The sequence below is a fragment of the Acanthochromis polyacanthus genome, chromosome 19 (genome assembly GCF_021347895.1).
Source record: "Acanthochromis polyacanthus isolate Apoly-LR-REF ecotype Palm Island chromosome 19, KAUST_Apoly_ChrSc, whole genome shotgun sequence".
Taxonomy (NCBI): domain Eukaryota; kingdom Metazoa; phylum Chordata; class Actinopteri; family Pomacentridae; genus Acanthochromis; species Acanthochromis polyacanthus.
The window spans coordinates 11406676-11422986 of record NC_067131.1 but is presented as its reverse complement, the minus strand read 5'-3'; the positions used below and the strand labels follow the sequence as shown (position 1 = coordinate 11422986).

General features: G+C 39.7%; 1 protein-coding gene across 1 annotated transcript in view; it reads right to left on the bottom strand.

Annotated features, from left to right (window-relative positions):
• The window catches only part of nrg3b (neuregulin 3b), a 197946-nt gene that overhangs the window by 87021 nt on the left and 94614 nt on the right, over nt 1-16311 (bottom strand). Inside the window, exon 2 of the mRNA XM_051939880.1 lies at nt 9690-9825. Within this exon, the coding sequence (XP_051795840.1) occupies nt 9690-9825 (136 nt within the window). The remainder of the gene's footprint in view (nt 1-9689; nt 9826-16311) is intronic.

The following is a 16311-nucleotide window of genomic DNA, read 5'->3' as shown; positions in this document are numbered from 1 at the left end:
CTGTAATCACTTTATCAAAAGTCTTACGGTGCATTTGAAGTGGGAATGAGAAAATGGAGAGTGATGCTGTGGAGATTGTCATGTTGTCTGTGATTTCCGAAATCACTTGAAATGCAGTTGTGCACAGTTTTCTCCAGAGATATGATTTGGCAAGTGAAACATAGGGTAGCAATATGTTCAACAAGCTACGGCAGATAATAAAAGAGAATGCTTTGGATTTCATTTCGCTTTTCAGGACGGTGAATATGAAAAGAAATAATTATTCTTTTTTTTTTTTTTTTGCCTTTTTGTTATTTTCAAGGTCAACATGGTAGTGATGAAGACACCTGTATTTATGTTTGGATTTTGGGGAAAATGTTTTGAACTTTAGAATAGCATTACTTTTTAAACGACATCTGACTCAGGACAAGATGATTTTTGCCTTGCTGACATGTCTCAATGTGTTGTATGTGTGTGTTGTGTTGTGTGATATACCTGTTTCTCCAGTGTATGTCATCATACATCAGATGACGCTCCGAGGAAGACCGCAGACATGGTTGAAACATGTCAGCAAGGTAAAAACAATCTTTTCCTTACTCAGTTGGCGGTTAAAAAGTAACGCTATTCTAAAGAAAGAAATGACAAAATGAACATAATCCATCTATGTTTTGAACTTGAAGGGAAATTTGAAATACTGCTTTTCTACTGCATCAACTGTGCATGCTTTGTATCCCCAAAGGATAATCAACGCATAGACTACTGCTGCAAATGGGGCATTTTGCAAAGGTTTCTTTTACAAAAATTGTCCAACAATCTTCCACTTTGTCCTGCCTACTCAGCTTTTATACGCTCCCAAACTACCTACCAGCTGTAGAAATGGAAGCATATACAACCCGAAAATGTGGTAAAAATCACTTGAATGAAATTTAGCTTGGAGCAGCGCAGGTGGTAACTGACGGGTACTGGATCATGTTTTCCCCTTTGAACTTACCATAGCTTCAATGCAGCGTTACTGACATCAGTAAAACATGTGCACCCGTGCACTCGACTCGAGCTAATGCCGATAGCAGCTCTTATACATGCTCATTTTCCCTCACTGCAGCCTATATGCCGAAGAATATCAAACAGACTACCTACACTTCAAGCACTAGAGTCATGCAGTAGACTTTGTTTGCTTTGAAGACTGTGGTTATTAGTCAGGATTTCTACTACTCAAGTATTTCGTGGACAGCCTGCTGCTGTTTGGTGCTAGTGAATGTTAAAATTGCATGCAGCTTTGAGTACTTTACATTTAACATGTATATGAGAATAGACAATTGTGTTTATTAACTGTAAATGCACACATGTAGCATCAGCACAATTAGCACAAATAGTAAAATTGGACTAGACTGAATATATACTGTAATGATTACACTACCGTATTAATATATGTGGTACCAGACATCTATAAGAATACTAATCATCATTGCAAGATAATTAAGAACGTATGTATATGTATATGATGAGTGAGAAGACTTAATTACTGCCAGCAAGAAAGATTTTTTTTCTCACGAGTAGCGGACGTATTAGTGTTCTCTAATATTGTACTAAAGAAAACTGTGTAGCTTGACAATGAAATTGGGGGGAAAAAAGTCTTTGAATGTATTATTTAACTAAGCTGAAAATGCAAAACAGCAAATCATTGACAAACACCTTGTGAAAGCTGCAGGCATGGTGAATTTTCTTGACAACACGTCTGTCCCATGCTCATTAAGTCTTGTAGCTCAGAAAAAAAATAAAAACAACAACAAGCCTTTGTTAGCTGAATATGGACATGGGAGCCTTTCATCTGCAGTGGTGGTGATGGGCCTGCAGAATGTAAAATGTAATACAGAAAGAAGCAAGACAGAAGCATGGATGGAAAAATTTGTCATGTGTATTATGCATGCATTCACGCACATGCATGTGTAAGGACTAATGCCTTACTTGCACATGTACTACAGTGTTTAGGAAGACGTCACAGATACTGTATTCTTGTTGCTGATCAGAAAAGGGAGGACGCAACACTTGAATCTGTTTAGCTGACTGGAATCTAGGGCTTTTCCATGATGAAGGATTTTCAGATTTGACTTTCTTGTTTTCTAAAACTATGGCGTGTCATTACTGATGCTCTCATGTAGCTACGCATGATGATCCAAGTCCTCCTCCTTCGCAGGACGGAGAGGGCAGCTAGCCTTTCATAAATTACAACGAATAAAGGTGTAAAATATGTTGATCTACCGCCTTTTGTCAATTTAGACAGCTTGCCGGCCAGCATGCATATAAGATGCTTACTCTAGGCATTCGCAAGGATACTTCATTCGGATATCATGTGGTCAGTTGCACAATATCGAGGTGGGAGGTAAGCGAGTCGGCTGAGAAACAGAAAGACGAGTCAGGGCTTTTCCAACTGACAACTCAGGAATCAATCACAAACTTAATGTACCAACTGGGCTAATTTCCGTGGCCAGGTGACGGTTCTGTCAAGGAATGTTGCCAACAGGTAAAGTCTGCTCCCATGTTTGCAATTGTGTTGCTTTCATACAGCAGCTGGGTGGGGAAGAGTGGGACATGGCCCATTGGCTTTAAGCCTGGAGAACGTCCTCCCTAGCAGGATGGATCAGCAGAGGAGCGACAGCATCGTGGATTAGTGCAGCCTGTCAAGGTCTGACGGTGCAGTGACAATTTAATCGCCGAACTGGCTCCCCATAGAAAAAGGAAGGATGAGAGGAGGAAAAGCAGGAAAGGGAAGTTAAGAGGCTGTGGTCTTCATTTATATGAATCATTTTGTCATATCAGATTCTGTTAATACTGCTCTCAACGTCTCCTGGGTCCTGGGAAAAACATAAACAGGCTCGGAGAGACAGACAAACATACACAGGCACTCTCAGCCTGTCCTTAAGCTTAACCCTACAGCAAACTACCAATAAAAATAGATATTTTCCTCATGGGGAACAGAGAAATTGCAGAGATTGTCTCCAGTTTCTTTTGCGAGATTTCTTGTGCTTCCTCATCAGGATATATGAGCACGTCCCCTACGGCATTTAGATGAACACACACACGCACACACATGCACTTTCCTTATGTAATATTAGTTTTACTAGTTATCCGTCTGCACAGATGTGTTTCGAAGGAACAGACACAAAGCAAATCAATGCACACTTAAATATGATCTAATGTCTTATGTCAGCACATCTTTGGATGAATTAATCAAATGTGCAAATTTTTGTCATGCATTATTCATGACAGCAGTCATTCATGGCATTAGGTGGCGATTATTTTACTGTCCGATCAATCAGAATCAATGCAGAGACTTTACTGCAGACAACACTGGAGCATTTGAATGTAACTGCCACAGCAGTCACACTACAAGTGAGTCAACAACTATTTTTTTCCAGCTCCTGGCTTCACACTAATGAGAGAAGAAGTTACCATGGTAATAGTAGATATGAGCTACCTTTCCTTGCCAGGCTTTTAACACACATACACACACACACACACACGCACACACACAAGTGTGAGCAGAAGACACACAAGGACTCCATCGTCCAAGCTGAAAAGAATAAAAGCGAAACCTTTAAATACATACTAATTTTCAAAGGCGTGGTAAAACATACAAGCGTGGGCAATTTTTCATCTGTGATCATCATTATAAATAGCAGCAATGAATCTCTTTTGTCTGTTCAGTGTTTATCAACCAAATTTAATTTGACTTGATTTTAACACGACATATAATTAATGATAGATAAGCACTGACCATACGTTTTTTTGATTTGATCAAAACTAAACACCCATCACTACATGATCAATGTGTTTGCATTTAAACCTTTCAATAATGGCTGGATGTTTTGGAACCTTCTTTAAATAACCTTTCTAAATCCTTCATATGAGAAATTTCCTCACTTAAATATATCAACATTGTTCACATCACCTATTAAAATGCAAAATGCACTATGTTTAGTTCCCTCCTCTCAATGTAGGTCAGGCACAGTAATTTTTCACTTTTATGTTATCATTATGGATTAGCATATCAATAAGAATGAAAAATATTAAAAAGCTATAATAATGGATTACTGTTTTTGTTTTTAACTTTGACAATAGAGACAACGCAAAGTCCAATCCATAATTTCCTCCTTATGTTGGTAAGGCACTAACATCAAGCTGTTTCCACTATAAAGCTAACTTGCAGCAGCTTTGCATCATCTGTGCAACACAAGCCAGTCTCTGTGTAGTGTGTTGTTGATACAATGCCTCTACAACTTAGGAAACATTCTGTTGAAGGGAGACTATTTTTCCTACTGATTTTTGCAAAAGATAGCTTCTATTAAAGTCGAGAAAAAAAGAGAGAGAAAAAGATTTTGCAGCGCTGACGCCGAGGATGCAGAAATGAGTGCATGTTTGACAAAACGGATGAAGTGGATGCAAGCAAACACATTTTGTGTACTTTGTGACAAGTGAAAAGAAAGAAGAGCACTCGCTTCATGCACATACACAGACACAAATAATTCACATGTTATTGCATGCTCTGAGGAAATCATGCACAGCTTCTCAATCCCTGAATGATATTGCAACTGCTTGTGAGTCACCAAAATAAGACACAATGCTGCAGGTGGTGGCCAGAGAGCTGTAGTGCCCCTGCAGTGCAACTAATATATTCTACAATGCCCTCCAACCAAACTCTCTGTCCATGTATTTTTAAAATATATACATCTGCTGTGAGTGTGTGTGTATGTATGTACATATATATAAATATATACACACTATATATGTACGATATATATACACATATGCATATAAGAGAGACAGAGAGATGCAGCATTATTGATCAAGTGACGGACGTGGGGGTAACTATACCTGTCAAACTGTGGCAGGTCCATGTTGCACTGCATAGCTCAAGCGTCCCTGCAGTCTGCCGTAGGTTCTATTTGCCTCTCCATGTACTAAAATTGAATTCTTAAACTGCAACATTTCTTGTACAATCACAGGAACATCATCTCTTTTGAGTGTTAATTAAATTTAAGGTATATTTGCCCATGGCGGCTGTCTACCTCAAACACTGTGCTTTCATGGTGGTTTTACTCCAGACTCACCTGTCTGAGTGCCGTGCTGCTGAGTCTAAGAAGAGGGAAAACAGGCGACATGATTGGGTATGACGGCCAGTTCTACTACACCTCTTGATAATGTATTCCTCCACCTTCATATCTTCACAGCATATATGCTCTCTACTTTTGTGCACTTAGTGAGCTTGACATCTCGGGGCAAAAATGAAAGTATGTCATCATCTTGCTATCAGATGTGCACATCAAAATTGTGTTTCTCCTCCTCCCAAAGGCAGATACGATACGAATCTGAATCCACACTGTGCAATATTGAGATTCATGATTCTTAATGATTGGCACCGCATGTGACAAGTCATGCTTCGAAAACGTTAATATTTCACATGACGCCTGCTTTTTATTCTGAATCTGACGCATACTGCACCACTAATGGAGACTTTGTATTCAATAACTGCCATATAATTTCACTTTTACCTTGGTAAAGTTTAACAACTAATATGGGCATTCAAAATTGGTTTAAATGGCATTTCAGAAATGTTAACAGTCCAAAAAAATTGTAACACAGTGTGGTGTATCTGGCATTTGTCTTGTTTAATTTTTTGGCTCTCTTAGTGCAAAAAAAACTTTGATCACCTCTGATCTAAATGCCAAATCTGGTTTGATTTGATCTGTGCATTCTACCATTTGTTACTAATCGAAGACAGATAACCTTTCAGCAAGGAATTTGGCAGTCGACTGAAGTGATGGCTTGGTTTAAAATTCCTTAATCAACAATGTGCTATAATTGCTTGTTATCTCCACTGTGGCAATCCTGATGGAGAAATCCCGTGTTGAGCCCTACACACTACAAGACCTTTGAATTCTTGTGCTTTTAATGTACAAAAGCCACGGCACTGATGTGGAAGTAGGTCTTAAACTCACATTTGCATGTTTATTTTGGGAACCTTATTAGCATTGGCAAACATCCGGCAGAGGGTTTGGGGGGGGGGGGGGGGGGGGGGGGAATGGCAAGGAGGAGGGGAGCAAAGGAAATGTTTCATAACAACATAAATTGATTCCCAAGTTCAAAACTGTGTTCTCATGCAATGATTCAAGTGTTTAAAGATTATTCTGACATCTTTACTTGTTTCTTGTTGGACAATATCCAATCATCTATTAAGCTCAGGGGCCCCGAGGAGACGGTGACGTCAAACCAAGCAGCAACGATTAAACCTTATCTGCTTCTCTTCTTCAGAACGGGACTCAAGAGGTCAGCAGTTCTTGGATCTGGACACTGATCTAGCCTTGCTCGGAGCTATGATTGATCAACAGCAGTGTGTCTTGCACCCTAAAACCTGAACCACTGGTCTGTTCTATTACATTCCTCTCTTTTTTTTTTTTTCTTGTTTTCAGAAATGTAGATGGGCAATAGCTGGGTTTGTCTTCATGCACTATGTATCTGGCAAGAAGACGAGCAGAGTATAATATTGTGCTCAGTGTAGCATGGATAGCATAATGGCACAGCAGCAAATGTACAGCTATTTGTAGCTTTCAACTCATTGTTTTTGGTTTGTTAGTCCATATGGTTGAATCGCCAAAAAACAAAACTGCAGGCAGCCATTTTCAGCAAATGAGCTGACACAAGCCGACCATATACTGCGCACTCAGCGTGAAATGGTGGAGATTTGAAGTAAACAAATGGGAAAAAGTTCCCGTAGAAAGCCAAAATGGACCACATTATTTTCTCAGGAACTGGTACACCAAACAAGTGTGAAAATATTGCCGATAAATTTGGCAGGTAGTCACAAATAAAATAAATATCTCTTCATTATTTTTAACAGAATTTGAATTGGAAATGTTCAAGCTTGTACTCACTGTGGGTTAATTTTCTACTGCGATATGAAGTCCTGCAACTCGACGGAAACAGCAAAACAATCAGTGAAAGTAGAGAAAACTCCATAATAGCTTTTGAGCTGTATGACAAAGTTATAATGCCAGAAATTATATAAAAAAAGGAAGAAATAATATGGCAAGAGTTCTAATTTTGTGATTTCTTATTTTACCAAAATTAAAACTAATTTGGAATCAATATGTACCAAATTTTCCCAAGTAGCCACAGGTGTTACCAATACTGGAGAAAAAAAGGTGGCCTGACATACTGTACATACGTTACATCACACATTTTTAATAGGTTTGCATCATAATCTCCTATCTGCTCTCTGTGTATATACAGCCTGCAGTTCAGGCAAAAATGCTTTTTGTCATGGGATTGCCGACCACAACCGACGCAGTCACTGCTTTCCAGTTATGCTGATGACTAATTTTTGTAACGGTTTTCAAATGGAACAGCACATCACAGACAAGTCTTTCAAGGACCGTCAGAAAGTTCAAAATGCATCACTTCTATCCGTTTCCTCTTCTGATAAATGCCTCACGACATGCCTTTCAAATCCAACTGGCGGGTTGTGGGATTCAGAGGGTTAATACAGATTATAGGTTTTCATGGATTCCAAATTTGTTCCTGCAAATTTGGTTTTGACTTCAACTGCGGAGTTCACCCCTAGTGGCAATGTCATTAAACAAAATCCACACCACAGCGATTCTTGAGTTAAATGATCATATTTTTCTGACTTACTACTCAGACATCTCTCGAGCAAAAGAAACAACCTTTCAGTAAAAGTACTCGCAAACCTGTAATCATTCTTTCTCACAACGGGCTCTCAGCTCAACAGAAACTGTCAGACAGTGTCTAGGTGAGACTCTCCAGTCTTCCCCAAGTCCCATATTCAGTCATTCAGCTGTCGCTAATTATAGCCCAGAGTGTAGTTGCTGCAAGTCTTCAGGGTTTCTTGATGCTGTCGCACAGGTGACACACTCAAGATTTTTGCGCCTGCCACCATAATATGATATGAAACACACACTGCATCTTGCTCCTATCATTTCATTATTGCCAGTCTTAGCTGTCTGTATTCAGTGCAGTGATAAGTGACTGCATTATCAAATACACAAGTGTCGGTAATATGACTACTCATATCAATATCGTTTTGTGTTACACTCACACACAAAAAGAACACTACGAGTTTACATTTTTTTTCACGGTCATTGCTTTGTGCCAGATTTAAGGCTTTGCAAATAAGCTTTACACAATATACAGTATTTATCTCGCCTGCATACATATTATCTGTATATAGTAATAGTAAATTGTGCTGCTGTTTAAAGTTTTTATTTAAATACAGCCACTTCCTGATCCTTTCCAACTTTCTTTTGCTCAGTGTTGGCTTTTCTAAGGGGTCTGACTTGTGCTCTTGTGTCATTTATAATGCATCAGTTTTGTTTTTTTCAGATGAAAATTTAGCCCCTTCAATTCCAGGTAGGTGCACTAATGAGCTGTTTTTTAATTCAGCGCCATTCAGCACAACTCTTCCCTCGGAGAAAATTTCTTATCATGTATTTTTAAAGTGATGTATTTTTAAAGTGATATATCAGAGAGATTTGAGAGTTGAAGTGGATATAAGCAATGGGCCGTGAGGGCCGACAGACATGCAGGAACATACAAAGAAGGGAGAAGCTGAAAGTCCAAAGCGCTGGCACTGTGTAATTACTGGAGGGTGTATGCACATGAATGCGCATACAATTGCATGTGTGAAAAGAAAACTTTTTCATGTGTGTGGTTTTCTATATTCCTCCTCCTCCTTTCTCCTTCCTATAAAGTGTCATCTGTCCTGAATGCTGCATAAACAAATGCTGCTTGACTTCTATCACAAATATGAAGAAACGTAATTAGATGGCATGACTGAGAGACATTATAGGCTTTCTAATGTGGGCAAATAAGCTGTCAAAGGCATTGAAAACAGCATGGGACTGCATTGGTTTCCTCAACAAATTCAATTTGGTTAATTGACAGCATTTTAGCTATGCCTGCCGCATTACATGATGTGTCAAAGTACACCCAGGGGGTATTTACTCGAGTTACTTCTATTTTTTCTCCGGGGCAGACACGCTGCGAGTAAAATAAAAGGCATAAAGGACAGATATTAAATAACCCCACCTCTAAAGAAAAAAAATAAATAAATAAAAATCTTAAGCGAGATCAAAGAAGGCTCTTGCAAGCGCTCCTTCTTTACACCTTCCATTAAAATGCACTGCAGACAGAAGAGGTCATAATCAGACAAGACTTATCCCAAGGTTAATACATGACGAGAAAGCCATTTTAGAGGACTGGTATCATTATTAAAACTTTTGTCAGACCAAAGTGAAGACAGAGGTTTCATCACAGTTGCTCCCCACATGCTCCCTAGTTGAATTTGCATGGAAATCTTTCTTTGCACAGTTTGGTTGTGCAGCTCAGAGAATCAGCTGTATCTAATGCAACCAAAGTGTCTCTGATGTCTCGCTGAGCAGTTTGGGTGATTGCAGATCTTCCGCGCATTTTAGGTACAACTGCACAATGATTTTCCACTCTCATGTGTTTCACCACTCTAAGAACACAGGCAGTCAGACTGGAGAGAACAAAAAAATACAAATAAAACAAGGTAGCAAGCATGAATGAGAATGACCCAGGGTTAGTGGCTGGGGGAGGGGGGCAAAGTGAGGAAATGTCAGTGCTAAGGGAGAAGCAAAATGTCTCGTTCATTCATCCAACAGCCTCACACTCACCTGCAGTGTCTGTGAACTCCAGCCACGGTCTCAATGATGGAACACTCTCCCTCATTCAGGCAGAAGGCGAGGTCCTTGTCTTCCACACATGGCTTGAAGACCTCTGAACGTAGACTAGGAAGTGTCGGGGCCAATGCTGGAGACAGAGACAAAAAGAAACCAATGTAGTTAGCTTTGGAAAGAAAATAAGTTTTTCTCATCATTTTAAATCATAGCTCATCAGAAAAGGAACCTTCCCGTTTTTAATTCCTTTGATGTGCTACTGCACACGGTGTGCTGTGGGTTTTATTTTTCCTTTTTTGGTACTGAAATGACCACTCACTTTAAATTGGAAGAGAAGACTTCATTCCTTTCTGATTTCTGAACTCTAAGGGCTAAAGGCAGGATCACTGTGGGAACAACTTCTTCATTAAGGCATGATTGAAATTAGCGTTTTCGGCTTGAGGGTTTCTGACTTCACCCGGTTTAAAACAAATAAAGCAAAGTAATGGTGTTTCTGACTGCAACAGCATGCTTAGTATTATTGTAATCACTATTTAGGTGTATGTGTTCTTTTAATTATTATACGTATTGAGCATATGCTCCCCATTTCTGTGTTTGCCATTTGTTTCAAATTAAGCAGTTGAACCGCAATTCCTCAGTGGAATCATTGGTGCTGCTTTTAGTAGACAGAAGAAAGACACGCAAATGAATCATAGAGGCAAAGAAGTGAGACAATCGCATGTTAGTAGTTTGCTACGAGGAGACAGAACAGAGAGCGATGGACCCGGTGATGTAGCTTTAATTCTCTTCTTCTAGTCTGACCCTGAGCTGCTCTCACATAAAGAGTGCGGCTGCCATGTACAAGCACCGCAATGCAGGGTTCTCCACCCTGTGAAATATGCACAGCTGTCAACATGTTATCACAGACACACATAAATACTGTGCACTAGCACGCGCAACCACACACTAAATGTGCATGTGTGTGCTCGTGCATGGATCAAAGTCATCCATGCACGAGCACACACATGCTAAATACACATACATATATAAAATGACACAGAAATGATCACTCAGGAGCTCTCTCTCACTCCGCCACACAGTCAAGCACTGAAAATTGGATTGACTTGTATTATGCCCAATACTTTGCCAATACAATTGGATTAGACATAAGATTCTGCTGTCATCCATTTATATTGCGCGCACAGATATTTTTTTTTTATCACGCACACTCACATACACACACCCTATTCTGGTAATTGTCATTGCTTTTGTGTGAATCTACCACATCTTTTTTTTTTATGCCTGATCTGCTTTGGTTGGCATACTCTTCGCCGGCCAATGGCCTTTTTCAGGCCGAGGCTCCAGTGACCAATCGCATGCGGCGGAACAAAAAACTCTAATCCGTTTGTTGTGCCCCAGTGTCCAGTTCAATCTATGTTTTGTTTATGGCTATTGATCGATAAATCTGGGGCTCTTGATGTAAGACCCAAGAGATGATGAGAGATCAGAGAGAACACAAAAAGAGATATGTGTTGCTCTTGGGGCACGCCAAAGATCTACTCTGCGAGAACAAAAACTTTGGAAGATGTCATTTAAACCAGTTACTGCAGTCGCTCAAATGATACAAACACACTGGTGTCGCTTCGTCACGTTAAAATGCATTGATATTTGGGAAGGTAAGACATTTCTATGCTGAATCTGTTGCTCATATTTGATTGCTACTTAGAATATTTTTTGGATCAGCTCTTATTTATAAGCCCCGAGCGTGTGGTGTGTGTGAAAGTAGGTCTCAAACCCAAGCTGACTCCTTCACTCTCTAGGCTTTAAAGACACCGGATTAAATGTTGTATTATTAATTCCACAAATTCCCAGAGTGGGATGTTCAAAAGGTTATCTATTCCAAGATGCAACTTTATTAATAGAAAATAGAACACAACGTCCCCTTGCGGTATGCACATCCCTTGCAATAGTTGTCGTGGCCCTTAAACTCCCTTGCATCTTTTATGCAGACAGCAGCAGAGACTCAAGTGAAAAATGACACAATTGTTATTCTAAGACGACATCTGATGTGTCAGGTCAGTGATTCTGGTCGAAGCACATGAGGCTGAGCTTTTCCTGACAAAAGAGGGGATTGATTTTGCACTGTAAGCCTAACTCTTGATGTAGTTACGTTAGAAAAGCCAAGGTCATGCAGATCCCAAACACCAGTTTAGCACCCAGTAATCTTATCTGTGCTAAAACATTTCAACAAACTTTCATCTTTAAACTAGTCCCCTTATCTTCAGTCGGCGCAGACGGCTTCTCCTGATCTGTCATCATCTCTGTTATGTTCTGCATGGAAAGTGGCTCAAGTACAGCATCATTTCATTTGTCACATGTTGTTGACAGGGCAGAGGGATAGGATGTGAACAGCACAAGGTCACTGTAGTACCAATGACACAGCACTTTGGGAATCGATGATGATGTATGATGTCTCTATATCCCCCCCCCGACAAGGGAGAAAGCTCCTACAAAACTCCGAGACACATTACATTGCAGCGCTTTTTGGTTTTGATATTGGTTCAGGCAGAAAATGTGCCAGTTTCACACCCAGAGGAAGAGCGGCTGACATTAGCAAGTTCAATTAAACATGTTAAGGAATAATTTAAAAGTGCAAAACATTACTAGAATAGCCCATCTTTGAAAGTTACTGTGGCCTGCATGATTGCACCTAAGCCAATGTCCAATGATTCATTTGAACAGTGAAATGTGTGAAAGTGAATTTACACATTTCGGCATGCCATTTCCTCAAGTCTTTTACCTGTCATTCTAGAAAATAAAGGCTGTGCTATTCTTCACAATGTGCAAGGTCTACAAACAGCCGGTACTCATTACCTCTAAAGAATCTGCAAAAAAATAACCCCCACCCCCCACTTAAGTCTTAAAGATTACCCCCACTCTTTTAGCCCCGTTTGCCACGTCAAAGAACAAGACATCTTCAGGTATGTTTGTCCTTGAGCAATACGGGCTGTCAATTTCTTATGGGTTTCCATTTCATCACTGTGACAGCTGAGAAACAGTAAAAAATCTGCAGCACAGCAAGCACAACTCAGGCACTTTTGAATGAGCACCTGCCAAACTAGAAAACCATGTTGAAATGCTGCATTCTTTTCATGTTTTCCTGTCAGAGATCACAGCAAAGTTAATACGGCAATTAGAGCGATTCTTGATCGTATCAGAGCAGGAACGTGATCACGTGGGTGAGATTTTTGATGTGTGTTGTCGTTTCTCGACTGTCAAGGGACCAACCTTGAATAAATCAGTGCAAACCCTGCGACTAAACCAAGCAGTCAAACCAGTTGAAGCTATTTTTCAATCTCAAACCAGTAGTGAAAGCACATCACACAGTTTTTTTTCTTCTCCAAATTAATCTTCATCTTCATTATAGAGGTAACGGCTGATAAATGATGTGTCCCTTGCTCTTCGCTTTTATTAAGAAGTAATGTCATGACTAATTATGACAAACATACTGGTTGCTATTAGGTTCATTTATCAACACTTTTGTACTGAGGCCTTTTTACAAAATAAAATCCTCACAATGCAAGCCTCAAGCAAATTCTATGAACAAATCAGTCCGGTAGGTAACTGTGAAAACTATGCCGGAAAATGTGCTAATAAATGGCAGCTGCAGTGGGAGCGTGATTCATCCTGGACTCTTTGAAATCATTTTCACGTCTCTCACTCTCCCCATTGCACAAAGGCAATCCAGATTGCCGATTCCCATGGTAACTTTCAAGGAATCTACTGGCTGGGGATCACAGATTCAGATGATGCTTGAGAGATCACAGTTATCTGGGAGGACTAGAGAGGCTAGTACTTTCCTCCCTGCCATTGTATCGCTTTCAATCAATATCTTTAATAAGTCCAACATCTTAAACTATATGGATGATTTTTATTCTCACTTTGGAATGCACACTCTTTTCTGACTGAGGGAACATCACTACATGAAAGTCTGTTATTGTAACATAAGGGTTACAGTAACTCCACAGCAAATGCAAAGCCCCAGGAGTTAAAAACTAAAACTAGCACATCAAAATTAAACCGAATGTGCTTTTACATTTGGCGGAATGCATGTTGGCATTACAAGAACTTATAATTATTATTGAAAAGGACACATGGGACGCAGACTTAGTACTTTATGTTCCTCTCTATAAATGCAGGCAGCCAATCAAAAATGCAGCAAAACTGGGACAGTGTCCACAGTCAGATATTACTCTGTAGAGAACAACATGTATTTAAGATTTAAGATATTTTAATGTTTGCTGGGTCATTTTATACGATGTAACTGATGGAAAAAAAATGACAGAACGTAATATTCATGAAGTAAGCATCAATTTTATCCAACACAAATGCACTGATGTGAAAATGCGAGTCTGTTTTTCAGGCAGGTAGGATTGTTATGCATCACTTCTTTATGCCCTGTGATTATCTTAAATGGAATAAATAGTGAATACTCCATTTGTAATGGCTTACTACTGTTATTGTCAGTGGCACATGTCACCTCAGTATCGCAGTCCCACTTTCACTTTTGAGCTCCAATGCTTGATTACCTTCAAATGTTAATTATAGAGTGACTGAAAGCGGTGGTTAGATTACAGTTTTTGCCGCCTCAAATCAAGCTAGTTTTTAGCAATCCTGCTTTATGCTTTCATGAAGAAACATGCTTATATGTCAGTGTGCTATGGTTGCTCCCTTATTCTTTATGTACCCTGCACACATTTGCACAGGCATACAGTATGGATGCAGTGGAACGCATAAACATACTCCTACTCGAGACAGAGCATCCCTGCTATAGACAACACAAGAGACAATTCCATTTACAACTGTAGCGTTTTCCTTCTATGGCTTCCTTCTAATGTGCTCATTAGTGTTCTTGTGCTGAGCTTCATCCCTCAGGAGACAGTGGTCGGGAGAGAACTGACTGTGTTTACTGCAGCACACATCAAAGAGAGCCTTACTACGTAAAGGAAAAGTCCTAAGAGAGCTTGCTGATTGCTTACCCATCATGCACTGCTGCCTTTTGGACAGAACCATATTCAGACATGTATACGGTGCTGTGGATATGGACAGCACACTGGCCTTGACAAAGCTGTCCGTCACAATGGTTCAGAAATGGCTTGAAACTTTTCTTTTTTGCTCTGGAACCTCTGCCGCAGTAATCGAGAAATAGTCAATTAGTGACCTTCCTATTACAAAGCGGAGAATAAATAAGTCATTCATGTGCACCATGCTTTCCGCCATTTCAAAAATCCAATTTTTGCACCTGTTGAGACAGTTGAAGCACATCTTCTGCTTCACATCATACGAAAATGTACCAAAAATATGGTTTTCATATGCTAATTCCACTAGATTAAACAGCTTTGGCACACAGTTGTGCCTTCTAGTAGTGCAGACAACTGCAGCTACACTACTGGTAGTGTTTGCTTGATATTTTTTGTTTTATTTACATTCTCTTAGACCACTACTGTGCTTTGCGATCACTAGAGATTAACTGAAGGTCTATACAAATAGATATACCCAAGCACATTACATCAATTATTCCTTCAACTTTTATAAATTTGTAATATGGACGGAAATAGAGGTTGACGTGTTTGTTAAACCACTTGCCGGTGGGTGGATCAACTATACTGCATGCTACGACCTCAAACAAGCAGTAGCTTAACATCACTTTTGGCATTTCTTAAGCCAATCTTGGTGAAATCCTTCTTTATGTATATGAAGTAACATCAATGGCAAATTTTGTTTCAGGCAACATGGCACAGACATAGCCTTTTTGGCTGAATAACCTTCATGAAAGTAATTTATTCCAAATAAACCATGTACAAAAAATCATGTCATATTGTGAATGAATAGAAGACATTGAAAGATAAAGGTGTGCACATACAAAAGAGGAAGGAAAAGTACTCGCGGCAAGCACATCTTTTTTTAGCCTTGACTAACCAATGCTGACAGAAAGCCCTGGTCAATATGTATACAGTTCAGTTGGAACATGTAGTATAACCTTGTGAGGTTTGTTTGTCAGATGTCACACACACACACACACACACACACACACACACACACACACACACACACACACACTATTCTGTACTGTGTATCTTGCATGATCATCAAGGCGTTGAGCCTTGGGGGACCTTCTGTCCCTGACATGGCACAAACAAATAGCAGCTGACCCTTAGGATGGTTGCTTAAAGGTGGCAGTTGCTGCCTGTGAGCAGGGTTACAGTACACATGACCTTGTCCGCCATGGCAACCCAATGACAGGCAGTTGGTGGGACATTTGTTGAAGGCACTTTAGTTGTCCTTCACTCCAATCCAACTTGTGGCATTCTTTATTTAGAGCATCTGAACTGTTTGATGGATGTTGAATCAAGCAAGTTGTTAGGAAGCAAATTTGCCATTTGTGGGTATGAGACATTTTGAAATTTTTGGCATAGAAAAAAATCGGTTTTTAATTAAAATTTCCATTGTAGGTGCATCAAGGAGTTTAAAGAACTGTTTTTTCTTCTTGGTCACTGAGACACTTTTGGCTCTAGTCATTATCTAATCATTATTAAATGAACTAAAAGGGGTTTCGAAAGTTGCACACAGTGACAGGCCC